At 33.3% G+C, this 26,589-nt stretch overlaps 2 protein-coding genes and 3 long non-coding RNA genes across 7 annotated transcripts; 1 reads left to right on the top strand and 4 right to left on the bottom strand.

The window, feature by feature from the left end:
• The first annotated feature begins 1,390 nt into the window (after window positions 1-1,390).
• LOC117238865 (quinone oxidoreductase) lies at window positions 1,391-20,386 on the top strand. Of its 3 annotated transcripts, none has more exons than XM_033504086.1 (3): window positions 1,391-1,544; window positions 14,761-15,486; window positions 17,995-20,386. In XM_033504086.1, the coding sequence occupies exons 2-3, from the start codon at window positions 14,771-14,773 to the stop codon at window positions 18,428-18,430; spliced, it is 1,152 nt and encodes a 383-aa protein (XP_033359977.1). In that variant the 5' UTR covers window positions 1,391-1,544; window positions 14,761-14,770; the 3' UTR covers window positions 18,431-20,386. The 3 variants fall into 3 exon arrangements, with proteins under 3 accessions (XP_033359977.1, XP_033359972.1, XP_033359976.1); XM_033504081.1 differs by lacking the exon at window positions 1,391-1,544 and adding an exon at window positions 13,651-13,931; XM_033504085.1 differs by lacking the exon at window positions 1,391-1,544 and adding an exon at window positions 13,651-13,931 and having other exon boundaries at window positions 18,013-20,386.
• On the bottom strand, window positions 13,523-26,506 carry LOC117238887. Its single transcript, XR_004494292.1, has 3 exons — window positions 26,496-26,506; window positions 16,765-16,769; window positions 13,523-13,657 (listed from the first exon to the last, which is right to left on the bottom strand). It is a non-coding gene; the product is annotated as an uncharacterized LOC117238887 (long non-coding RNA).
• Window positions 13,803-14,865, bottom strand: LOC117238892. Its single transcript, XR_004494293.1, has 2 exons — window positions 14,729-14,865; window positions 13,803-14,586 (listed from the first exon to the last, which is right to left on the bottom strand). It is a non-coding gene; the product is annotated as an uncharacterized LOC117238892 (long non-coding RNA).
• On the bottom strand, window positions 20,574-21,198 carry LOC117238899. Its single transcript, XR_004494297.1, has 2 exons — window positions 20,886-21,198; window positions 20,574-20,811 (listed from the first exon to the last, which is right to left on the bottom strand). It is a non-coding gene; the product is annotated as an uncharacterized LOC117238899 (long non-coding RNA).
• LOC117238840 (dynamin-binding protein-like) lies at window positions 21,752-26,567 on the bottom strand. Its single transcript, XM_033504046.1, has 9 exons — window positions 26,248-26,567; window positions 25,982-26,159; window positions 25,790-25,908; window positions 24,261-25,688; window positions 24,038-24,187; window positions 23,341-23,961; window positions 23,073-23,255; window positions 22,391-22,996; window positions 21,752-22,093 (listed from the first exon to the last, which is right to left on the bottom strand). The coding sequence occupies exons 1-9, from the start codon at window positions 26,335-26,337 to the stop codon at window positions 21,902-21,904; spliced, it is 3,567 nt and encodes a 1,188-aa protein (XP_033359937.1). The 5' UTR covers window positions 26,338-26,567; the 3' UTR covers window positions 21,752-21,901.
• Window positions 26,568-26,589: the final 22 nt, after the last annotated feature.

The following is a 26,589-nucleotide window of genomic DNA, read 5'->3' on the forward strand; positions in this document are numbered from 1 at the left end:
TAAAAGTTATCGTTATAAAGAAATTTTATCATATCGGCAGTCACCGTGGATTTCCGCGACTTATCGGAGATAGTGGTTGCTGTTTATATAAGAGTCATGAAGTCGTAATTCGCGTTCATTCAACGTTCTGTCTTCGCACGAAGCGGATCCTAAACTTAGCCGGCGTATTTTAAACTGTAAATGGTATAGATAGATGAATGTCTACAATATTTACATTCTTAAATTTAACGAAATAAAATAGAATTTCTAACGATTTATACGTATAATTTTAATTGTTAATAAATATCGAATATTATTACAATGAGATTTATAATTAACAGCAACAGATAAGACTTGTATACTAGAAGGCGGCTGAAATTAGTGTACATTAGGGATCTCTTGTGTAATCACTATAGAGATATAAAGATAGAGTGCGTGATCGAGCTGGGAAAGTGATATAAAAATAGAAAGAGAACGCTGTATAGAAGCCCTTTGTATCCTTGTCTAATACCTATGTATAATATCCACATTCATGCAGTAAATATAGAAGTGTAATATCGATTAACGAACGATATCAGTGTGCATGTCTGATTAGACGAAGACACAAGGAACTTCTATGCAGCATTCTTTTTCTATTGCCATATCATATCCATTTACACGGTAACATATGGTTCGCGTACTCTATCCTTTATATGTATTTTTATGGTAATCACCTATTCGTGGCAAAAATTGACAGTTGATGTCTTTTATTCAAAATTATTCTTTAGAAAACAGTATCGACCTAAGGTCTGCGTATTCTATTTATGCAATCTGCAATTCATTCTAATCTTTAAATTTTTTGTGGATCTTAAAAATGTACATGTGTTATACATTGTAATGCATATACCAAATAATTCAAAATTTTGTCAATATTATTTGACGTTTCGAAAAGATTCTTTTATATATAACAACTAACATCATTACGTAATATAAAAATACAATGGTTGGCCCATATTATATCTCATCTATGATTAAATATTTAAAAATTTCCAATTCTATCATCTCTATCAATAATTACCTTATTGGAAAGAATATCATAATGTTTAATAAAGTGATACTTGAACTAAAAGGACCAGGAGGCATGTCGAATCGGATGTATTTAATAAAATATATCCAATATAACTAACAATATATGTACTCTGAAAAATAAAAATCGTGATTCATGAATACATTGATCCGAAGCTTGTTCGGAGTTTTCCACTCATAAGAGTTTATCACTCGTCCTGTTCTAAAGAATAGAAAATAAGGGATTGCTATACTTACAGACCATAGGCCTTGTGTACGTGCGATCGATGACATCCCTTCCATAGGTCGTAGTTCGACGTTGGATTTGCAGACTTTTCGGAGTCGGCGCGATGGTGGTTCCCCGTGAAGCGCCCTCGCTGGATACGATTCTGCCCTCCACAGTAAATCTATCAGAATAAAACGAAGGCTTGGCGTGTGACTGTCAGCATTACGTGTTCGTTTTACGTGTTTTCGTGAAAGCAGTTGACACCAACGATATTATCAAACGGTTAATTTGTAAGGTGAGGAATCAACCTTGATTTGTCTTTCATAATAATTGCTTATGGATTTGCAGCTAAGTTCATGGAAAAATTAATGTCCCTGTGGTCGATCGTAAGTGTTAGGTAGGACATCGGGTATTATATAAAGTTCCTCAATTCCATGATCGAGTGTTTCTGTATTCAGAATTAGTGTATGTGTATCACTTATACGGAGCACAAGTGCTTACATATTGAAAAAGTTGATTTGTCTTGTAATGTTAATGAAAAGATGAATGTTGGTGATAAAAAACTGTCGTATGTGAATTTCTGTTGACGAAATATATATCCTGTATTTTAGACCTGGCCGTATAGTAAGTGCATTCTTCGAATATGCTGACATTTCGCAAAATTTAAAATATCAGTCATCCTGCAAATTTTTTTGCGATTAATAATCAGAATGTATGATACAATGCTTTATATATGATAGGATACAATATACTGTAATATAGTAATCATAAATTACTGTTATTATACTACTGTATCTTATTCAGTTACGCTAATTTACATGTAATTTTGGATTTTATGCTTACAAAATCTATTAATTTTCCAATGGAGAAGTAAAACTAGATTAGCAGAAAAAGAAGTTAATATCGACCACTGACTTCTACGTCAGATATTGTAGGTGTTTTCACGTAACCGATATCGACAACAACGTGCCAACTCCGTGCCCCTGAATGACGCTTCCTGAACAGCTGATTGGAACATAGAAACGTGTCACGTTATCAACTGATCGTTCACGATACGTATTTATGTTACCACTTCGCACAGATACCGCGATACCACGAAACGCGTGATATCACAAATAACTACGCTATATTCGCAAAATAGCGGTATTTTAAAATCAGGCGCATTCATCGACCTATGAAAGTGTAAACAAAAGCCGAACTTGCGCTGTAATCAATTCGGAGATCGGCTGCTTGTTTCAGCGCGTATAAAAGATGCACTGGCGTGCTAAAAATATTATCGTTGATTAAATGCAAGAACACATTCCATAACCTACGCAACTGAATTTTATTGAAATTTTCATTTTCTTTTTTTAAATATACAGTAGAATTTCAAGAATTAAGAAAGAGGTTATGTATATTTACGATGCATTATCATAAATGAAGTCTATGAATGGGCAAACTATATGGATCATTTCTTAGGACGTATATTTACTATACCTTTGCCTTAATCGATTCATTAACGATCACTAATTTTTTTTTTTTGATGAGCAGAGAGGTTCGAGGTCTGGTTGTAACTTTCTAACACGTACTAAAAAGGTTGGTCGTCAACTTATAAATGTTAGTGAATGCAAAGGACTTGAGCCTTTGTTTGATAACTTTTTCGGTTTGCACATCAATATATACCATTTTTATCTCTGAAATGTTTCTGATAATTTGTTTCACGGTCATCGTTTCAAGGACTAGAATCGATAACAAAAATTTAAGATTATATCAGTTTTAAAATGCGGGAACAGTACTATTATATTTATCATATTTCGCAAAAAATTTAACGGAAGCTACTACTTAAGCAAATCAAAGGTAACCCATAAAAATGTTTGCCTATTTTAAATTAAAATATTCCAGATAGATTCGTATAAATAATTACATTTTCATTACTGCCAATTTGTTTTAATACGAGAAATATTTGTCTTTTTCGTCAGTTGACATCCTTTCATGAAGATTTTTGAACGATATTCTCAAATTATCAGCGAAACGACGTCATACGAGACAAAATAATATCACGTTTCGAGGACGCATGCAAGGACAAACGCATAATTTATTTCTCCTTGCATTGAGCTAATGTTTTGGATGTTACTAATGCTGCATCAGCTAATGCTGCATCGCCTATGCATCAAACCAGTTGTATATAATATGTAATCCTCTTAAACGTCTTTTCTCAAGAATTATTATTCCTCTGCGTTGATGTCTCACTTTTAAGCAGACACAACAATTACACATAATTTTAATTCTATCTTAATCGATAGCCATGGATTTGTTAAATTTTGTATATCAATATTTTTATATGTATATGTACAGTGATGAATAAAAGTATCGGTACAAGCTATAGTTTGTTTTATAAAATTTGGTGGGAACTAAAAACAGCATGATGAACATGATACTTTGTTTGATTTTCTTGTAAAATATAAGAAAAGTTGAGAATTATTACGATATTGATTTTGTTTCTTAAAACGTTTATGCAGAATGTTTATTTAGAGTAAATATTATAATCAAAGTTTCTATTTCGATTCTTATAACGGTTTTTATGTCGCTTTTAGTATACATTGTTAGTTTTACATCAATTTAGGTTAGGTTTGTAAAGGGATCAGAGTCCTACAATCAGTTCATGTATCAATTTTACAGTGATTAAAATTTTACGTTTCAGTAAAATAAGTCATTGTGTACTATTTATAATTTATTATTAAACTTTATTATTGAACTGCTTACTAATAATGAATTATGATTTAAACATGCATATGTTAGCTATAGGTTCGAAGGCTATATTTTACATATTTATACAAGATTTTGCAGAAAAATGTGGTTTTATTCGTTACTGTATATAATACCGTATATGAATTAAGCTTCTGTTTAATAAAGTTTGTACTGCTCCATAATGTTTCGAGATATCCTGCTATAAAGTTAGAGCCGCATATTGTCCAGGTGCGTAGCGTTACGCAACGAGGTAATCCTTGATGAAACGAATTATAATAACGTGACCCTCAAAGAATATTCAACAAACTTAGCTCCGCTATAATTATATCATGTATATGTATACAAAATAAGGCCTAGTAGCTGTACTCTCTCATGATTGAATGTTTTATATTACATAATAGGTACTTTTATTAACCCTGCTACGTCCATGAATTTTTCACGTAATAATTTTTTAAGAAACTCTTCAACAAAATCTAAGACCGAAACAACGCAGTTGGCTTAAATGGCTATTAACTGTAATAAAGGCTCAAATTGATAATAGGTTATTAGATAGTGTAATTAAATGCCATCCATCTTAATAGAAGTATTTACATACGAACTCATACCCTTCAATTATTAATCTAAAAATTCCACGTTCTCATCGATCATATTATTCAAACCCCTTTAAGGAACAAGAATAAAAACAAGGCTTTTGCGTCACTCCAGTAGTATTACCGGAGCCCTATCATCAAAACACTCTCCCTTCCATCCATGCTTGAACCTCATCAGTCATAACTGCTTTTAAAACGTCCAAAAATATCTATCTTATATTACTTATACGTATACATGTACCAGCGTTACCGATGGCTTGCCTCACACCGATGATGTACAATTCTTTAATCTTCCTTTGACGTGTCCATATTTTTGTTTGAATGAGTTTGTTTGTTTATTGACAAGATAAGAAAGCCCAAAGTATATATTGTACACAAATATTGATATAAGCCATCCATTGGTCAAAGTTGTCAACTTCCTTTCCGGAACATTTTAATAATTTTTAAGTTAAGTGCCTTATAAAATTAGTAAAATTTAGTATCTTACATAATTTCATCAATATCCTCTATTCTTTGTTTTATGGCGTGAACCAATTTGGCAAATAAGCGGCTTATATATACATAGTAATTTTTCCAAAAATTCTCGTAATGCTGGTAAAAGTTCGGATATTCGCGACGCAACCGATAAAATTTTCTAACGGACGCAGTCGCTTATTTGGGGGAGTAAACATGATCCGAAACACCACGGGCATTGTACTCGGGAAGGTGAGAGCGTGTCGAGCGGAGTGGCTCGGCTGAGCACGCGGATGCTTGCTGATGTGCACGTGATTCCAACGTGCCACGGTTCCACGGCATCGACCGAGTTCCCCTTCCCCGTATCCCACTGATGCAGTCTCACACCACGCGCACTACGCTATTTATGTACATCGGTTCATGGTAAAATCCTCGTTTTCATTTTTGTCTTTCAAAGGGCTTGGAAAAGTGAGATCAATCAGAACTTTCTTGCACAATTGAACTAATATGTATTCTAAAATAGTGAAATTTTGCCAGTAACAAGTCATTAGATTCTCTTATATTGAGCTTGATGATAAAGCAAATGAAATTATTGAAGTAAATTTTGTAAATTACAAGTTATCCGATTGTTTAATATAAAATTGTAAACTCGTGAACTTGTTATTTGTCAATTCATTAATATTATTACGATAGATTTCTGTTTATATGAACTTGTCGAGAAACAAATAACTTATATAATTGGTGTATATACAATACATACAGTATGATTTTTCTCATCACCTATGATTTTTTGATTTATGGAATAGGAATTCATGTTCAGATAAATGTATCTAACCGTCACGGAATTCATTTAATCAGGTAATAACTAAAGTTTGGTTCAAATAAATACAGTCAATATAAACGGGGGTCTGTTGTAATCGGTAAACTATTGTGCACTCGGAACGTAGAATTTTTGTATTAACGATTAAGAAATGTAAATCCATATGTGTGTAAATATTTACACAGATTCCTCTCTATTTATTTCCTCTTACTTGTTTGTCTCATGACACGAGATTTAAGCCTTTCCTTTTAACTTAAACACGATATCTTCTACATAGAAGTTAAAAATTTTGGAAAGACAAAGATGCTGCTTGAAAATAGAGGTTAAATTCAAGATTTAGGTACCATATATATGTTGTCGATTCGTGTCACTCTTACGAGTAAAAGTACTGCTCTCCTTCTCTTCAGTGGAAGATTTTCGCGTGGTAATAGAATCGTGATGGCATGCGATTTCTGTAATCATTCTAAAGATCGATTTTTGTAAACATTCTCGTAACTCGTTGTTTACACGTACAGAACTAGTGAGAAACATTCGATGATCCAATTTTTTCATCGGTGGGATTCACGCGAAAATAAAAGTTCGAGAAGGTGCACGGTTGTGTAGTCTGGAAATTTTCTAAACGGTCGTCTGGTATAAAATTTAAAGGATTCGGATTACATGCGTACATTTTGCGACTCAATTCGTGCTTGGAAATAAAAACCTTTTCATATCGTAATGTGGTGACGAAATTTTGCTGAAAAAAAGTATTTTTTTTGTTCCTTTGGTAAAATGTACGATCGATTCTTAGTAGGAAAGTATCTCTTGATAGTAGTAGGCGTTAGGTGTAACGATTTCTTTTCTTTTTTTTTTTTTTTTCGCGCGATTGATTTATGTATGTGTATCACGAAGGCATAAGAATATCGTGTGCAAATTTAGAAAGCCAACTGCGTGTTTCTTTGCGTCCATTTAACAATATTTACAATGTTCCAGAGCACAAAATATACACTAACTGTGATGAGAAATTATTGGGTGCACAAATAAAAATAATTTTACGAAAAAATAAACACTATTCTAATAAAGAATACCTAGAAATTGTTGTTCTGGAGAAAATACGCGTGATGCATTCATCTGGAAATAGTGGAATTTATCGTGAAATACTAGTTTTTTAAGCTTATGATTCACTGTTCTCTTCATAGCACTCAGTATCATGTGATAAAGTTTTCAATAATAAAGATGATTGCGTGATAGAATGACTTACACTTGATTTTTAACAAGAAACTGTCTAATTGATAGATATACGTGAGAAATCTTTAGATTGCGCTTGAAAATAGAAGATTTTTGTCAAATCATAAAATCTCTAAATACTGACATCGTAAACATGTTTTCAAACGATAAGGATAGGTAAAGGAAAAGGAGAACTATGAAATAGACAAGTAAAGTGGTCTAAGATATGGCGGTGGACATAGAAACAAACAGAGATATTTTTAGATAATTGTGGAGTATAAGTATTTTTGAGATATTATTGTTATTATTGCGTAATGCTAAATCGTACTGTGAAGTTTCTTTGTCTTCAAGTAGCACTGAACGCATCGCGAGAGTCTCTTTGTCTTTTGGAAATACAGGATGAGATCAGCTGCTTGTTGGTTCATTCACAGCGCATAAATTGCGTCGGTATACGTATTTGTATAACTAATAGTCATTTTAGTACAAGATAATAATTTTCTAAAAAGTGTTTATTGTTATTTGATCCTTCTGCATTCTTAGAGTGATTTTCCACTAAATCGTATCTTCCTATCGCTAGAAAATTATTTACATCTGAGGAAAATATGAAACAATTGTTATTGCTATATGTAATTTCTTGTTTCAATTTTATGCTGAAGATATTCTTAAGGAAGGTGAAATTTCTCTCCATTTTTGTTATAATATTATCCACTCATAATAATATCACCACAATGTTATTTTTAACCATTATAAATAATATTTTACTTTCTTTTTTATTTTATTTTTAGCGAATATTAAATATAACGATAATAAAAATCTCGTTCGTTTGGCTTTATTGATTTTTCAAATAACAAAAATATACTCTGCGTTGAAATTTTATCCGCGATAGCATTAACGCGAATTTCTTTAATAATAGCTTTTCTCCAGAATTAAACGTTTTTTTTCTCTGTTCAAATAAATATAAAACCATGAAAAAGATATTTGAGAATATTACAATAATCTTTATCATTTTTTCGTTCGATTTTCCGTTTTTCGTTGTGGAGAACTCATCTGCATCACAATAACTTACAAAACAATCTTTTCAATTCAATCTAGATTTCTTTGATACATAAATCCTTGGAATAATGATGATCAATGTCTTCTATTGAGCTGATCGAGTAATGGTATAACACCTGGTTAAATGAGATAACACACAGTATTTACGTTTAAAATGTTATTGTTGCAGAGGATACTCTGCAGAACCTTTTCCAGAAATAATTCAAGTATCGTTAAGATGATGAACCATAAACGAGCATGATTTTATGTACTTTGAACGACTGTTATTGTGATGCTATTAGATCGTAGTTGCTCGTGTGGCATATTTTATTTCTGGTATGTTCTTTCGTCGTAAAGAAACGATAATAATTTGATATTATGTATCATCGGTCGAAACTATCCTGAGCATCAACAAAGTATCTGTGTGACAGAATATTGTGGTCGTAAAACGAATTAAAAATGTATCTATTTTGAAGCTTAATTCTTTCTTAATTATGATGTCTTTTGATTTCAAGCGTTTAATTTACTAATATATCAGTGACATCATTAATATTATTTGGTCATTTGAAGAAAAAAAAATACATTAAAGTGTCGTTAGACATTCGTTCATTTGTCGGAATTAACGTGATTAATATTTGGATGCACGTTGACTCAATATTGTGGCAACTTATTAATTGATTAAAACATCAGATAAAGAGTGGAATAATCTGAAAATTATTAAAACACATACAAAAGCTTGGTGAATGTTAGCTTGGGTGACTTTGTGTGAAAATTGATCGATTCTGTTCTGTACGAAGGGAACGTATTAGCGATATATTCTCTAATACCATTTATTCGAATGGTTGAGCTGTTTTATTGTATAAGATTATTATATAAACAGTTTGTAAAGTACATATCGTGTAATAAAAAAGCGTCAAACAGCTACTGTTTGTACGAGATAAAACGCGTTGGTCAACAATATAATAATCGACTTCAGTATAACGAAGGCATTGACAAAGCAGTTTTCTTAAAAATAAAATAATAAATCGTATTTTTGATAACAAAGAGATAATCGATTGATGTGCGATCAAAATATGGTATGAAGCACGAATAACAGTATCTTTTTACCTATTGCGAATGACAAACACGTTCTTACACAATGCAAGCTGCATGAGGCACTATGCTCCTCCTCGAAGCCAAGGTTAGTATCGTAATTGCAGCTAATTGTATTTTGCTGCTGTTTCTTAGCTCTGTGTGAAAACAATTCAGTTTCGTCTAGGTTTCCTTTCTTTAGAAATCCGTCTTAGAAATATTAGTGAAATAATTGCTTACAAGATGATGAGTTTAGAAAAATCACTTGGAAATGTTTAAAAGAGGAAAAGATTTATTTTACAGAACAAAGTCAAACAAATGCAGTTCAATTATTTCTCAATTATTCTCGCTATTATTCGATGAGTGGATGAAATGTGGCAAAATTATTACTTGCACTGGTTATTACGTAACATTGCGACGATATTATTACAGGATGATACTACTAAAACAAAATTTGCGTGGACTGGAATTTTCTCTATTATAGTCTGTTAACGATTAAAGGATTGCTAAAAAATAATTTAAAGCACCATTTAAAAAATTATTTTTAAAATATTTGGAGAATCGTAAAGTAAGAAATAAATATATGGTACTCTCATTGGTATTGTTATCATGAGTCCTGCTCCTATTCGCTATGAGAACTTTGTTCGTTATGCGAAACAATCAAAGACGGTTCTAGGACAAACCTAAAATAATTCTTAAGTATCTACATTGTCTTCTTATCGTGTTTCATGCTATTTCAGTACAGCATGAAGTAAGCATTTCCGGGATCTAGACAAACTGTCTGTCTCGGTCTGTTTCCGCGTGTTTGATGTGACTGCAAATTTCGCACCTACGATAATAACGATGCCAGTCAGATATAATGGCAAAAACTCAATGTATTAATGCTAATAGATAGAATTAATTAGGTAACGGAGGAAATGTAGGCGTTGACGTTATCGTACGTCATTATCATCGAATTGACTTAGTCAAACAATGCGTTGAAAAAGATTGCAACTGCGTTGCGTTATTCTCTCTGTTAAAATGGTGAACTCCTTTTAATTGACCTCGTTAATTAACCTTCTCACAATTACATTGTTGTCAACAATCGTGATAAAGAAGATCATAGTTTTCTTTTTTTTTTTTATTTTCTATGACCTTCTTCAATCACGATTGTTGACAACACCGTAATTTATTTTTTTTTTTATACCTTTTAATATCTTTGCTATCGTGTTTATTACAATGTAAGTATTTTCTAACAAGGCCAAATAATAGTTTAAAACGCAAAGTTTCACCTTCAAATTTTTCAAGTTTCAGTCTTTTAAATCTTCAGATTTCCAGACTCCCAAGTTTGTTACTATGCAATAATATCGCATTTACATATTTTTCACGTGTTATTTCACTGCTTGGTTCTTAACGAGTTAAGGATCGAGTAATACTAGATCTAACGTTAGGGCTGTCCTTTCCTCGTTTATTCTACTTGCCCCAAGTTCTTGTTTGTTGCTGACGATCGCTTATGAGTCAAGCAATTATAAACGTACCACGATGCAAATATTACAAAAAGATGCTCGTGGTTTATCGAATAAATCACTTGATAATGAATTATAGAAACTGAAAAACAGAGGAAACGAATTTCAGAGGCAACGTTTATTCTAGCTCCTACTGAAAAACTCGGGAAATTATTCTCGTAAACGAATGTTTAACCCAGATTTTGATAATTTCTTGACGATAACTGAACGCTGGCTATTATGATATTTCGTCTGAAACTAGTATGAGGGCCAACACGATTCCTCCTACACATAACTCACAATCTTTTTCTATTTTATCTGTATTTTTATTATATTTCACAATCGAGTGTGCTTTTTATTTGCCGCTGAAGGACTCTTCTTTTCCATTTCCATTTACGTTCACGTGTACAACACATGATACTTGGTTTTATTTAAATATTGTAAATCGGTCGTTATCAGCATCGTTGCTGGCGAAATAAATTCGTGCAATTTAAAGCACATCGTGAAGTATTTGGAACAATTGGCGACGATTTCTTAGGGGAAAAATTAATTTCGTCTCAAGGTGAATCTTGTCTGAAATTATTCAGCGATTATTTGCATGCGGATTCGTATGACGTACGATGAAAATTGGACAGCATCGAAGGGTCATCGCGAAGTTGATAAGATCCATGTCACCACTTGATCAATAATAAACACATGGCTACATACATATGCGTATTATTTGAGTCAAAACAAAACAATGTCATTCTTTATAAGCACAACCATATGATATGCCATATGATGTGTCACATGAGTGCCATATGATACATCAAATTAATAATCGATCATCGTTATTTTATTTTATCGCACTGGAGAACACTAGTGATCAGGAAGGTTAAATCAAACATTTAAGAGAATCCAAGTAGTTAAATGTACTGAAAGATTCGGGAAAATTTCGAAGTTTATCGATCGTTTTTACAATCTTCTACGTCGTTTGAGAAAAGAATCAATTACCCTGTTCAGAATCTATTCCAAGATATTCAAATTCCAAATTAGTCTTTAGCTTTTTTTTTAAACAACTTTGTAAAAATCACGAGTTTTTAATTTTTCGTTTTTAAATCAACATTGAATTTTACTAAGACAGAGCCACGATCTATTTTCACTAATTTATCTATTTTTAATATACCATTTTAATATCAATTTATTATCGTACTACATTAATTATAGTCTTTTATATATAACTTATTGCATTTTCATCGTTCCTTTACGCTACTTGAAACGATTAGCCAATTCAATATTGAAAGTATTTATATTAAATATAGAATCTGGGTATTGATATAGAAAGTATCTTTAGATACTTAAACTAAACGTTAAATATGAAAGAAATTTCTCCCTTTTTTTGCAATAAAAAGACTTCAAAGATATTAATTACGTTACTAAAGGTAATTTTTTGATCGCTTCGTTCAGCGCGATATTCGTTAAATTTACTTATCGACTTTGAAACAAGTAAAGACATAGAAATAACCACATTTCGAAGAATATTGATTACTCGTTCAACAAAGTTACGCTTTAGGAATAGAACATTCTGCCGATAAGATAATGTTTATTAAATATCGACTATATATAACTTTCACACATCTGAATAATTAATAACGTATATCAGCATTTTTATTGTCTCAGAACATGTTGCGTTCCCATATTCATTGATATCGTGTTGTCTATATATCCAATATCTATTCGTTATACGAAAATACGAGATGTCAGACGGTTTCTCGTGATCGTTATAGAAAGATTACCTTATCTTAGCGATGAATAACGCGCGATATATGCTTTACATTCTCCGAATTACTTCTATGTGATTTCAAGAAATTTCCAATATCAGATGAAGATTTCCATCGTTGTTAACACGTTGAGGATAAGGCAATATTTTTGCAAATTCTCTAACAAGATATAATTATAATCAAGCAAATTCTCACTTGCACACCTTTAGATACAAAGACTACTGTTTCCCCTCTGTTTCCTTAATTTCACGTTTTTTTCCATAGACGACGATCAGATGTAATCATGCAAATTCTCATATTAGTCAAAGATATCCGTTGTTGTAACGCTGGGTAACATTGCAAGGTAATTATTAATACTTCTTGTGTATCTCTTATATCCGATACCAAAAACGCAAGAAATATTGCTGATAGAGAAATAATTTTTTTATTATAAAGAAGTATTCATTCTTATTTTGCTACATCGTCAAAAGGCTATATATGTTCACAAATTTATTTATACGATAGCTTTTTTTTCTCTCTTATTTGTTATCGGTGAAGAAGATACAAGATTCTCTTGATTCTCACATCATCAAGGTCGTTCTAGCTGCACAGGAATAACCCAGTAGAATAAGTACAAGGAGTTAAAATATTTCATTTTACTCGTAAATAAGATAACAATCAGCGAATCGACGAAAAAGAATGATCTCATCGCGTTTTTCTCAAATAATTTTCGAATACATCGCGATCGATTCACGATAAAACGTAATATCGATAATACGTGAACTATTATCGAGAAACGTATAATTACACCTCTTCTATTGCTTTTATGTACTTCTATTGTTCGGAAACATATTCCACGAACAACACCCCAACGAAGATCATAGAATTTGCAGCACGGAGTCTCGAAATACGTGTTCGAAGAGTTAAATCGATGGCAGTCGTCATCGAAATAAAAACACGAGCTATCTCCGCCTCATTCATGCGTCTATCACGAAGCACTGGACGAACGTGAGGGCGTCGATATAGGAGAAAAACAGAGGTTGCACGTGGTACGCGAATGCTCGTACCTGCTTACGTTCCGTTTCTTCGGATCCCTACCATGACTCCTTTTCTGCCTACCATGACTAACGCAGCTTGAACGAGAAAGCCCGTCCGGGTATAAAAGTGAAGGAGCGTGAGCGCGCTCCACTAGTACGTTTTACGCGTTCACAGAGCAACGTACTCTGTTTTTACCAAAGTTCTTATTTTCTTCGTAACTCTGAGTCGTTCCCTTCCAATCGTTCGTTTGCCTTCAACCAAGTTTCAGCTTAATATATTCGAAAGTGAGATAATTCCACGAGCGTTTGATCTTATTGTGAATTCGAAGAATCGAGTCGCGAGATTCGTTGACGAGATTCCATCCTCTTGAAGGAGACTGAAATTTTTCGAGAATAGATTTAGAGGGGAGTTGTTGATAATAGTCGAGCACTGTGAAATAGAAGTAAGAAAAGCCTGATACAGAATGCCCGTCGAATTGGAGTCAGTGACACCGATCACACACAAGCCCTTCTCACCTTGTAACGGGTATGCATGTGTTTTAATCTCGTTTAGTGAATTACGTTTATTGAAAGAGAGTTGAGGCCAGCGCAAGTGTGAAATTGCCTCGATTATCTTGATATATGATATAGTCGTATACGTACCTTGGTGGAGTCTTGTGTAAGAGGCAACAGCTGACGTGTAGAAACTGGGGCTAACGGCGTGTTTCCGCTTGCGGTTGCGGCTGCTTCAAAATTTCCGATACGTCGCTTGTAATTTGTTGGCCTTGTCTGGAAATTTTCGCTGTTTAATATAATTGACATTAACGTAATCAATTTATTTTCTCGCTCGTAGACTTTTATAAAATATAACAGTATCATATCTTTTCGTACGGCGGATACAATTTCGCTCTTCAAATCGTTGTATTTCAATTTTGTTTTCGTGAAATGGACGAGTTCTTCGACGTTTTAGAAAAGATCTTAGTATAAACTTGAAACGAAGAATCGCGCATATAAGCGAGAATTCTTTCGTTTTCGACTGAATCGAAAATGACTCAAAGAACGTATCAGTGTTGACATAGCTTGCGTTATATATGTATATATATAAGCTTGACACTGAGAAACATCCCAAAAATAATTTTCTCCGTTTTTACTCCCGATACTTTGTATCCAGACTGCGGATGTTCATACATAAAATTTTAATTCTGCAAAAATACATACAATGCGCGTAATATTCGCTGTACGAAAATTAAAAACGAAAAAATATAATATCCACGTAATAGCATTTAGTGGGTAAAATAAAAAGCGCAGAACGAAATATACCTAATTTACTTCTATTCAAAGTACCCTTCAGCCTATTCATTGGTGTCTCTTTGCAGGGAGAAGAAGATGAACAAACTATGCAGGCAGGTGTCCATCGACAGCCCGAGCGTGACGGGTCGCGAATGGGTGTTCAGTTTCGACGTTCCTGTTCCCGATGTTCCAGCGCACGGAGCCCGGATCCGGGTGATGTGTGCAGGTGCTTGCTACCATCCTCGTCGTTCGCCAAGCCTATCCAGCCTGACCTCTGTCTCCAGTGGAAGCAGTTTAGCGACAGATGTTTCTTTGGAGGGTGACTTCCCAGCATCGTTGCCTCATCACGGAGTCCGTGACGCAGCTCTGTTCCCTGGATACGAGGTAGCAGGAGTGATCGAGTCCCTTGGAGCGAATGTTCCCGAGGACTGCGGCTACACGGTTGGAGATCGAGTGATTCTTTATCCTTACGAGGGAATTCCAAATGGATACGTCGAATACCTGGTCGTTCACGATCTGAAGTATCTTATAAAGATCCCAGATAACGTCAGCCTCAGCGTAGCGGCCATGTTACCAGCTGGTGCTCTATTAGCCATGAACACCGTTTTTGCTGCTCATGAACACGTTCAAGCGGTGCTGAAGCAGAGAGGCGAGAAGAGCGTTTGCAAGATTCTAATTGTTGGCACTGGCGGTCTGGCACTTTGGGCTCTGAGAATCGCAGCGTATCACTTCAGCAACATGAAGGATAGGGTTACCATTACAATCGCTTCGCTGAAAGACGATGGACTGACTATGGCTCAGGAATTCCAACGGTGAGTTGTTTTGAGCGTCGGATAGGACGACCTTGTTGATGTTAGATGGTAGACGATAGGAACTGTAAATATGTTTCTTGTTGTAAATACGTGTCTTATTGCAAATACGTTTTTTACTGCGAATACGTCTCTTATTGCCAATATGTTTTCTTTGCGACGAAGAAGCGAGATCTTTCGAGAGAAATGATATTCTTGGTGTTGTTAGCTCCCGAACAATGAATTCTCGACATTTTGACCTGTCATCTGACCTTACGTTTCTCTGGGAACTCAGTGACAATAGTAATGTTTCGTCAAGCTCATAGCCTGGAAAAACTGAAGATAAAGTACTTTCGATAAACTAATGAATTTTAATTCAAATAAATTAAAGGTAAAAGATTCTCGAAAAAATCAAGTATTTTCATTAAGTTGGAACGAGGATTTCCTACCGTTTCGTATTTGTTGACTAACAGTTGAAAATCCAATTCGTATGCGTCATTAAAGACTCAAGTATTTCTCTTTTTATCTAGAATTCCGTAATTAAATTGCATCTTATCAAATATAAACAAATGCATATCTGGATACACTTGAGCATTAGCGTATCTATTGAGAAACTTATATCACATGATAACAAATAATCATGTGATATCACATATAAATTTTTTAACGATTCACCATGGGAATTGACCTTCTCTTGAAGCTAGACTCGCCTTTAATTGGTTGCTAGATGAACGACGCGTATTAAACCGAGCATTGTTCGTCGTTGATCTTTGAACTAGGCAGCTGGCAGTGTTTGGTCGATTAGCAAAGCCGTTTTGTTTTTGTTATTCGAGCTAATTGATCGTGTCGACACCAATGATAAAGTCATTTAGATACATCGACGTTCTGCTCGATTCTATCTATCTTTTCCGTGATTGCTATTACATAAATTCGTATCTCGGATCTCTTCCGCATACTTTTATATACGCGATGAGTCATCCGATTTGAATATTATATAAACCGATAAAAAGGATTGAAAAAGAGATCAAAACATGTCGTTGTCTATATGTATGTATAATGTATTTCAATTTCTGATAATCACTGCACTCTGTCGTCTTTCATTTGCATGTACAGCTTTCAGCAGTCGATTACCTTTAAATTACTGGCGATCGATGTCTCCCTCGTTCTTTTTTGCCGGCAATTATTATATTATACCTACCGTGATGTGTCATCATTGACTATTCTATTCATCTACATATTTATCTACACGTTCATTTCCATACATAAAAAGGTAAAGAAAAAAGGGAAAATGATGAAACTCACTACGACTTACAGTTATCTACTTAATTATATTCCCAAATAATAATTACAATTAAGAGAAACAGAAAAATGCTATCTTATTATATATAAATAGACAAACGGGGAAATAGATTAAAGTTATTATTTTAATCTATATCGGTGATATTAATTATTAAAGGTATTAGCGCATTGATGTGTGGGTAAATAAAAATTGTCGGCAAACTAGGTATCGGTGAAATCGTGTCGATAAGGACATTTTCGATGAAATGATTGTTGGTGATTTAAAGGTAACTGTTTGAGCACTTGTCAGTAAGTAGTTGGTTTAGATTGGTAGAAGTAGTATTGTTTGATATGTAGTATTGTCTGTTATCCAGTATCACGTTTAGGAATAAGGAACATGACTTAGATATCGAAATTAATTTATTGAGGACCAAGCAGTGAAGTAGTGCATAAACGCAACATTATTGGGAAAGTTGAATAAAGTAATTTATATATTGTAGATAGAAGAGAGATGTATTACAATAATGGATATTTCACGAAAGCTCAGTAGCATACTATTAGTGAGCCTTATATGTGAAAAAATGTTCAAGATATCCGAAGTACAGTGCTCATTGCAACATTCAGAGGATAAAGCAAGTTTCCGTTTAGGTTCCATTCTTTTAATCGTATTCAGAAAAACATCAATTTACATGAACATCCACAGTCTACTCGCTAGATATATATAAATCAGAGATATAAAAATAACTTCCATTAAAAAGAAGATAGCTTATACTATTTATAAAATTTAGTAAAATTATAAAACCTAGATCTCTGGAAACAGCGATGGAAAGAATTCCCTTAATAACTTTCGTAACAAAATATTACAAACCAAAATTCAATAACATATAAGTTGATCGAAGATATTACAAACGGAATATTGCATTACACTGAACATTGGTTGTTAATGAATTGACAAATCAGTCCCCTGTAACGATTTAAAAATTCAAACTCTATCCCAACACCTCGATCTTACAACTAAATAATTTCCCTTATCGAAACATATTTCAATAAAACATATTTTCATTAAATCCAAATAAATCCGATTTGGTTCAGACAATACTTTGATCGCCTAAATCTTTCTACCCTTTTATCGAAACATCGTTTTAATTTCCATTCGATCTCCTATACATATGGTGCAAGAAATTAGAGTAGATAGCTAAATAACCGAGTCCATCTGCATCCTACCCGAAGTCCATTCGATTTATTCACCAACAGTTTCCTTTCTCACTACAGCGTGAACGTGGTACAATGGAGCGAGGATCTGTACGAGAAACAGCTGATCGAGCGCACGATGGATGCCTGTCAAGGTCACGTGGATGTGGTGATCGATTTCGGTACAACCTCGCGCAGTCTACATCGCAGTATGCAGTGCCTGAGCAAAGGAGGCGTGGTGTTCGTGATCAAAGAAGTGGCCGATCGATTGCTACCAAAATTCAGCAGACGCGCGGAGGAATGGCAACAGAGTATCAAATCAGTGGAGGCTGGTACTCTGGAGCAACTTCGCGAGTTGGTCGAGCTGGTGGCTTCTGGTGAAATCGAGCCCCCGCCACATACCGTTTATCCTGCAGAAGAGGTTCTCGACGTGGTCCGCAAGCTGTGTCACTCTGAGATTCAAGGTCGTGCGATTTTACGTTTCTATCCAGCGGATTAAAGGATTTTCTGGAACTAAACATCTTGTGCCGCGCGGATCGGCACGAAACGCGAATCGGAAAACGACCGAGGAGATTTGAAGAATAGACGGTAGCCGGATCAACTTCGGTTAATTAGGTATTGAGGCCAACGTGGCTGAACAGTGTGGATACTTCGAACACTGAAGCTTCACAGAGTAATCGAGAGCATGGGTCGTTGAATAATGTTTCTCCTCTGCACGAAATGCAGGGAGCAAGGAGAATAATGGTATAGTTGTCCTATGAAAAACGTTAGATCACTGGGCGATTAATTTATATACAAAGTAATACGATTGATCCTTGGATGAAGCGAAACGAGAAAAGTTGGACGATCCACCGTATACCACTGCGTATCTATTAATGGTGTATTATACGATAACGACTACCTTTGGATCGGTTCACATACTTACATATATTGTATCGTTGCTATGTGCAGTACCGATAAGTGCACACTTACTCGCATCTTTCGTTTCGAAGGCGTTTGATCACGCTTCCCAGGAATTTGTTCAAAATCATCGTGAAATTGTATGGTCATAGAGTAGAGAGTAAAGAGGTATTCGAGAAACGATGATGTCATGGAAACGTAGGGAATACCACAGAGAAAGTTTTATCGCTGAATTGAATACACCGTTATGCATGCGAGATTTTCCATGGCTCTTTCGCTAATATCGTGGTATTGCTTTCACTTAAAAGTTGTTAACTTAAGAATGTAATTATATATTTCATTTCCAACGTCGAAAGACTTTGCCAATATTACCTAATGAGCTGTTAATACATTGTTGACCAGTTAGTTTACGTAAAAATTAACGCGTACCACCGCCTATTTTGTGCAAGATCGAACAATTCTACTTTATACATAAAAACACAAGTTAACCTGTAACCGATCAACAATGTGTTAAGATAAGATTTTAATATAAAATATATTTAACGCTCGAGTTGTTGAACTTTAATGATCTGCGACTATAACAAAGCACAATCTGCGATAAAATTTGAAAGAAACGTTTCTGAATACCTTGCCAACCATTGAGAGTTTAAGAGATAACAGAGTTATCGACTAATAACTAAGTTAAGTCTCGGGTAGATTTTAACCTTACGTGGTATATATATATATCGGATACACGTATAAATCCGATGTATCAAAAGATGATTAATGGTACTGTTAAATATTTAATGTCAATTGAATCGTAATGGCCGTCATGATTTCAAGTTTTTAACATGTAATACCGGCCTGTAATTGTTCGTTGAGGAATTCGATTAGGAAAGACAAAGTTATGCGGGGAGATTTTGTAATCAGGTCATCAAGTATCATCGTTTAAATGACATAAATCATACTCAGAACGCATTTCGCACACGTACTCGGAATATAATCGAGCAATTAAAATATGGAAGGAAAACACCTCCTAATTCGTTAGGTACAAATAATGAATCATATCGGTCGGCGGTTTTACGAACGAAACTGTCATCACGTGAAAAGAAACGTTGCTTTACCATTACGTGTAGATTTGGTAAACGTTTGCATTTAACGAATGATATAACATTTATAAAATACGATTGTCTCGTAATCGAGACACCAGAATTACTTTCGAACGTGTTATCACGTTTCGGGGCATTTTCGCAAATTATGCTTAGGTATCAGTATTCCTTTATCACATAGCGCAATTTAGGATAAGTTGATAATTTTGTGCGCGTATAGGGAAATAACTAATCGTATCTCATATCGCAGTTATTACATCTCTACCTTGAAAGACTGTTTTCTTTATTTAAGTATAATTAACTTTTGTCCTTTTTATTTCCGTTCTCTCTTTTTAATTTTTCATTGTAAACCTAGGTGATAATTTAACAGCGTGGATACGTGTTACCACACGTTATTCTACTGACTGTTCGCTGTGGCAGTAATTGTATTATATTATGGTGATAATACAACAGATTTATTAAAATAATTGTACTTGTTTGTATTTCATACTACACCTTCATTTAGATCCTTGTTGTCTTCCTCTACATGAATTCTTGTGTTTCTATCCGTGTGTATCGAATGACTGACATTGAAATCGATAAAAATCGTTAATTCGTCGAAAGTAGGTTAATCGATTATACAGAGGTTTCAATTTATAACGAGAAGATCGAGTATGCTCAAGGACTTACTATTAACTAATTAAACTGCAATTCGCTTTTTAAACTGCTCTCCATTACCTTCTCTCCAATGAATTCATTGTCCTTAATTATAATAAATTGTTGCCGGTCGTCATATGTGCCAGATTATTTTTTTCTTTGCTCAAGATTATTATTAATTCATGCAGCTAATGAAATACTTAATATTAATTTATAAATAATTTCTGAGATCACGTCCTTCATTTACATGTCCAGCCTGTAATACAATAATATCAATATTTAGTTTGTACTCGAGTATGCAATTTATTTTATATCTTCAGTTTCTTTTACTTTGTTGCGCTTCTTCCTCCTGTGCCTCCTATCGATACCATTGATTTATCGATAACTATTTATAAAACGGATCGTTTCTACATGCCTTATGTGCCATACTCTTCATTTTGATTATGAGAAAATATTATAAAGTAATTTCAGCTGATCCTACCTCAAAATGCAAATTAATAATTATTAATGAAAATATAGGTCATATTAATGGTTTCTTTGGTTACATAAAATACATATCGCAAGCATCCTCAATTTGGATGGTGAGCTTCAAGCAGAGAAATCTGCCTTTCTTATTCATTTGTGTATTATCTGATGTGTATTATTAATTGTTGTTGTTGTTAATTGTGTATTATTAATTTGTGTTTAATAAATTATTTAGATAGACTAATATTGACACAAGAATTTTATTAATATATTTATAATTTGACAAATATGGAACAATAAAGATAATGTATAATATTAAATATATATGTACATATTTTTATATAAAATGCAAAACAGTATTGATATTTTATAAAGTTAATTAAAAAATGTGTATAACATATACATATAATATATAGATATTTCAAATGTATATAATATGTAGATAAGTTATATATATTTGTAAATAAAACAATAAAATTTTAAGATTATTTAAAGTGACACATATTTATAGTATCACAGAAGTAATGCATTATTATAAGTAAAGTTAAAATATACATCTTTCAATTATATTTCACACATATATGTATGTATTAATAAATACTGAGGAAGTACCTTTAAGCGTAAAACATGTAAGCATAAGTACTATTATTAGAAACCAGTAATGTTATAATACTTTTCTATGAAATTAAAATATACGAATGATATGTATTAATATTAAATTAAAAATAATATCTCGAGCAAAACCTAATATTTAATATAATCATTATTCAATGACTTAATTAAAATTTTATAATAAATGAAACTATACGTATGCATTGGAACATTAACATCAACAATGTAATACATGAACATACTGAACTGGTATTTTATTTGCGAGTTTATTACTTTTCCGTGGGTGGATCCCGTAAATAGTTCTTGGGTACATAACCTTTGTTACCGTAACGATCCTCCATAAGCCACCATTCATCATTTCCTTTCTCATCATGAGGTCTAACGAGTCTCAATGCTTGTCCTTTAACGACAGGCAATGTTCCAGGTATCTTTGTAGAAAAATCATATTCTGCATAATAAAACTGGAAAATAGTGTAATTTAGTTTAACAACAAAAATTTCCTTAATATATTTAACACGTTCAAATTGGCGTGACCCACCGTTGGACCACAATCTGCACTTCTATTTGGCGGCGTAGGTCACCGCTGAATCATATCTTTTTTTACCATCAGGCGACGTTATCCACCGGTGATTTACGCCATTTACGTTTCCAATTTTAATTTATAAAAATGTAATTTAACGGATATAATATGGAACTGGAATAATATGTTATTGGGGAAGGCGCGTATGAAAAGACTTGAATGTGTTAATATTACTTACTTCATAGTTTAAATTTTGATATTGTTGAACTCTAGGAATTTGTTCAATGTTGCCATAATAGTGATTCTCTTTCTTCGTGTCTTCGTTAATGTTAAGGTCTATTAATTCTTTCAAATGTGATTGGGATGTAGTTTTGATTTCTTTTTCAGGAGAATCCATGCAAATTAGATTAGAAGATACAGATGTATTACTGTATCTATCTGAAGTAATAGCTTCATTGGGTAATTCAGCTTGTGTTACTTGTTGAAGTTGCAAACTTTTTGAAGGTAAAAATCCTTGAGCAACACCGTTATCTACAAACCATCTAGTGGCATCACCCATAGGATCTTGCTTCTTAATCACTGCGACTAATGTCCCATGTGCTGCACCCATATCCAAAGAGGAAGTGCTTGCTATATTTTCTGTAACAACATATAATTTATCACTAGAGTATTTCTTTCTTAATGCAATTCTTTGTCTTTCCCCTTGTGGACACCATGTGGATTGAGCTTCTTCTATCCGTGAGTTTAATCCAGCAAATGCAAAACGAGTTATTTGGTTCCACAATAAACTATGATTAACTAAAAATGACTCCAAAATGTCCGGACGTGATAATTGAGTCGAGGTCTACACATATAAATAAATATGATCAAATTTTTAACCTTTACATAATCGTACATATCAATTGTTTTATTTGAAATACCTCACAAAGAGACAAATATCTTTTGGTAATTTTTCCACATAAAAGTTTTCTAGCTTGTGCAAAAGCACTAACACAGTCAACTAATACTTTTGTTCCAGCATCAATCACAATTGGCAATTCTTCCATTAGTTGATGTGTTAAAGCTTCATAATTACTTTTTGCTGTTGATAATTCATCTTGTGCCTATATAAAAAATAAAATGTCGTGATGTGTCTATACAGTTTAATCGCGTTATTTAAAGAAATAATTAAATACAATAGAAGCTCACAATTCTTGATTCTTTATATTTTTCACTTTTAGAGATAGCAGCGTCATAATCAAGTAATTTGTCATGTGTCTTTGTTATTAACACAGCAGGTCCCTCTAATAAGGTTGCTAAACAATTAACTGGTGCACTAACTCTATTTTTCAAACATATCTTCAATTCTTGTACGAATTGTGACCAAATTGTGGACCTTATGTCTCTAAGTCTCATTGCTTCAACATTAGGTGTTCCTTGATAGTATTGAATCAAGAAATCTGATATCATTTCTCCAGAAATAGATTCATCGCTTAAATATGTAAGGCACTGTTCAGCATCTTTAGCTAAATGTAAGACGCATTTTTCAACAGATCTAAATTGTTTCACAAGCTCTTCAAATTCTGGGTCAATAGCAACATTTGTTAATCCTAAACTAGCAGAAAATCGTGTACTTAATCGGGTAGACATTTTTGCCACAGAATGCATATTAAGTTTAGCCATTTTTCTTATTAATGTGTTGCCATTACCCAAATATTTTGATACTAAGTCTTTCCTACGTTTATATTCGTTAATATGACTGGCAACAGCAGTCATAGTCTTCCATGCTTCCTCAACTGTAGATTTATCTGGATGGTTGTCATCAGTACACTATAAAATAGTTGCCTAATTTTAAGGAAGCTTATAATACACTGGTAATACATATATAAGTATTAGCATGACTTACCTTTACTAACTCATATAATATAAGGGGATACTTTAATATTCGTTGTACTGGCTTTATAAGAATAGAACTCATATCAAAGCAAGCTACTTGATACCGCAATGTTTCAATTCCTTTGTTGAATACTTTCATTATTTCTTCATTATTCTCATACTGAAATCATATAGTAATCTATAAAATACTTAACATATAAAAGGTAAAAAAGAAGTGATTTCAATATAATAACCTTTTTTAATAAAAATAATGCAGCTTCATGATTTCCGCAATATTTTACATAGACGCCTTTTAGTTTTTCAGCCATTCTTGTAAAACAAGGACCAATAGTTTGTAATTCTTCATCACACCCCTTCATTGCTCTTAGTATCAGATCTAATAATTCTTCTGCAACTTGAATAACGTCAAAAAGATTTCCGAATAAAGTAGTCACATCTATTCCCAAAGATTCAAGTTGACTTGGATTATGTAAGTTAAATGTTTCATATGTCATCCTTAAGTCGCGAACATATTCCTTTTCGGTGAGAACTAATTCCGATATAACATTCTGTCTTTGGTCTGCTCTTTTCCGTTTAATTTCTAAATTATCATTATCAGTAATGTTGATTTGATGATTCATATTATCTAGAATTGAATTATTCTCTGTTGCACCCTTTTGTAGCGGAGTACTACCCGGTGCAGGTACAGGTGGTGCTGGTCTATGAGGTTCTGAAAGTCTTTTTGATTTTTCTTCCTTTGTTCTTTCAGAAACTGCGTCATCGTGTCGTATTATTACAAAATCTTCCAAAATACTAACATCTGATGATTCTATAGGCAATGGACTCAAGTAACCTCTTGGACATAAACCAATTTTACCAAAGTGATCTTCAACATTAACCCAATCTGAATTTACCATATTAATTACTTTAACTGTATCAGCTTCAAAAATAGTCAAATCTCCATCCATTTGAGCTTTAAAAGTGTAATCCACTTTTGCTTCAGTTCCAGGCACTAATTCATCATATTGTATAGTGTTTGTTTCTTGATTACAGAAATTTTGTTCATTGTTTGTTTCGCTACAATCAACTATGATGTTAACATAAGACATAGGAAAAATGCCTTTTTGATTATCTATCGTACCTTCTAACCATTCTGAATCTACATGTTTAATGAGATGTACCACTTCTCCTGCTCCAAAATTAAGCTCATTTGGAAATTGAGCACTAAATGGGTATAGAGTTATAGCATATGGATTTACATCTACTGTATTCAGATTATTGGTATTTTTTATATCTTCTGTTACACTTGAAGAAGTTGGTTTGAATTCAGGAAATAAATCATAATAATTTGGTGCAGGTTCTTCCACACAGGATTTTGCAGAAGGTGTTTCTTCAACGTTTCTATATATACTTTCATTGCAATTTATAGATATAGAAGAATTATTGTCCGTAACAGATGCTATATCTAATTGATCTGTGCTGTCATTTATATAAGATATAAACCCTTCTGGAAACATACCCATTTTGCCATCATTTGTTATTCCATAGCACCAACCATCACCTAGAATTTCTGTGACAGTGACTATTTCACCTTCTACCAAATCAAGTTCTTCCTCAAGCTGCGCTTTTAAATTAGTTTTTATTCTAGCTTTTTTTCTTGTAATCTTCTTCCCTAAAGCTTTCTGAAAATGACAGAAATTAGTGTTTTTAATGGTTTTCTTATTTATATAATAAATGCAATTTAATTACTAGATTAAAAAGTTAATTTATACAAATAATATACCTTCAATAACTTAGTGTCAATTTGCCATACATGTGTTAGTGGAAAAATACCCTTTTTAGAATTTACTTGACCTAAGTACCATCCAGATCCAACATCTTGTACTCCAATAATAATTTCTCCTATATTCAGGAAACATATGCATTGGAATAGTTCCGTTATTTAAAAGTATACATATGTACAAACACAAATTACCTTCGGAAAAACATAGATCTCCATCTTGTTGTCCTGGAAAGCTTGCAATGGATACAAACAAACATTCAGAATCATGGAATGACGGAATTTCTACTTTGTGTAAATGACTTGAAGGAAATTTTCCAGTTCTGCCGCGAGATTCTCCATAACACCAGTGCTTATCTATGACACTATATACCTATCCCAATTTTACAAAAAGAAGAATGTAATTAAATACAATAGGGTTATAAATAAATGTTTATGTACACATATATTTTTAAAAATACCAAGAAATGTTCTCCTTTATGTAAACTTAACTCTCCTTCAACAGTCGTTAAAAAGTCGGATAAAACTTTCGTGAGTATTCCTGGTTCCATTTTTATATAAAACTTAATTTAATCCTACTTTTAATTTTGGAAAGTCACAATTCACAATTCTGGAGAGATTGACACCTTGTCAGTGTAGTGTGTCGTGATAAGACCTTTAGTCACGTGGCAAGAACATCTGTTCAGTTACGTCGATCCTCAAATTTAACTCGTGCGTTTGAATATATCACACGAAAACATAGGAATTAAGTATTTCAAGATATTATGAGGTTGATAAATATTTCAAACATACGTCGAAAAGTT

This window comes from Bombus vosnesenskii, unplaced genomic scaffold, assembly GCF_011952255.1.
Source record: "Bombus vosnesenskii isolate JDL3184/JDL3185 unplaced genomic scaffold, Bvos_JDL3184-5_v1.1 scf7180000013264, whole genome shotgun sequence".
Classification (NCBI taxonomy): domain Eukaryota; kingdom Metazoa; phylum Arthropoda; class Insecta; order Hymenoptera; family Apidae; genus Bombus; species Bombus vosnesenskii.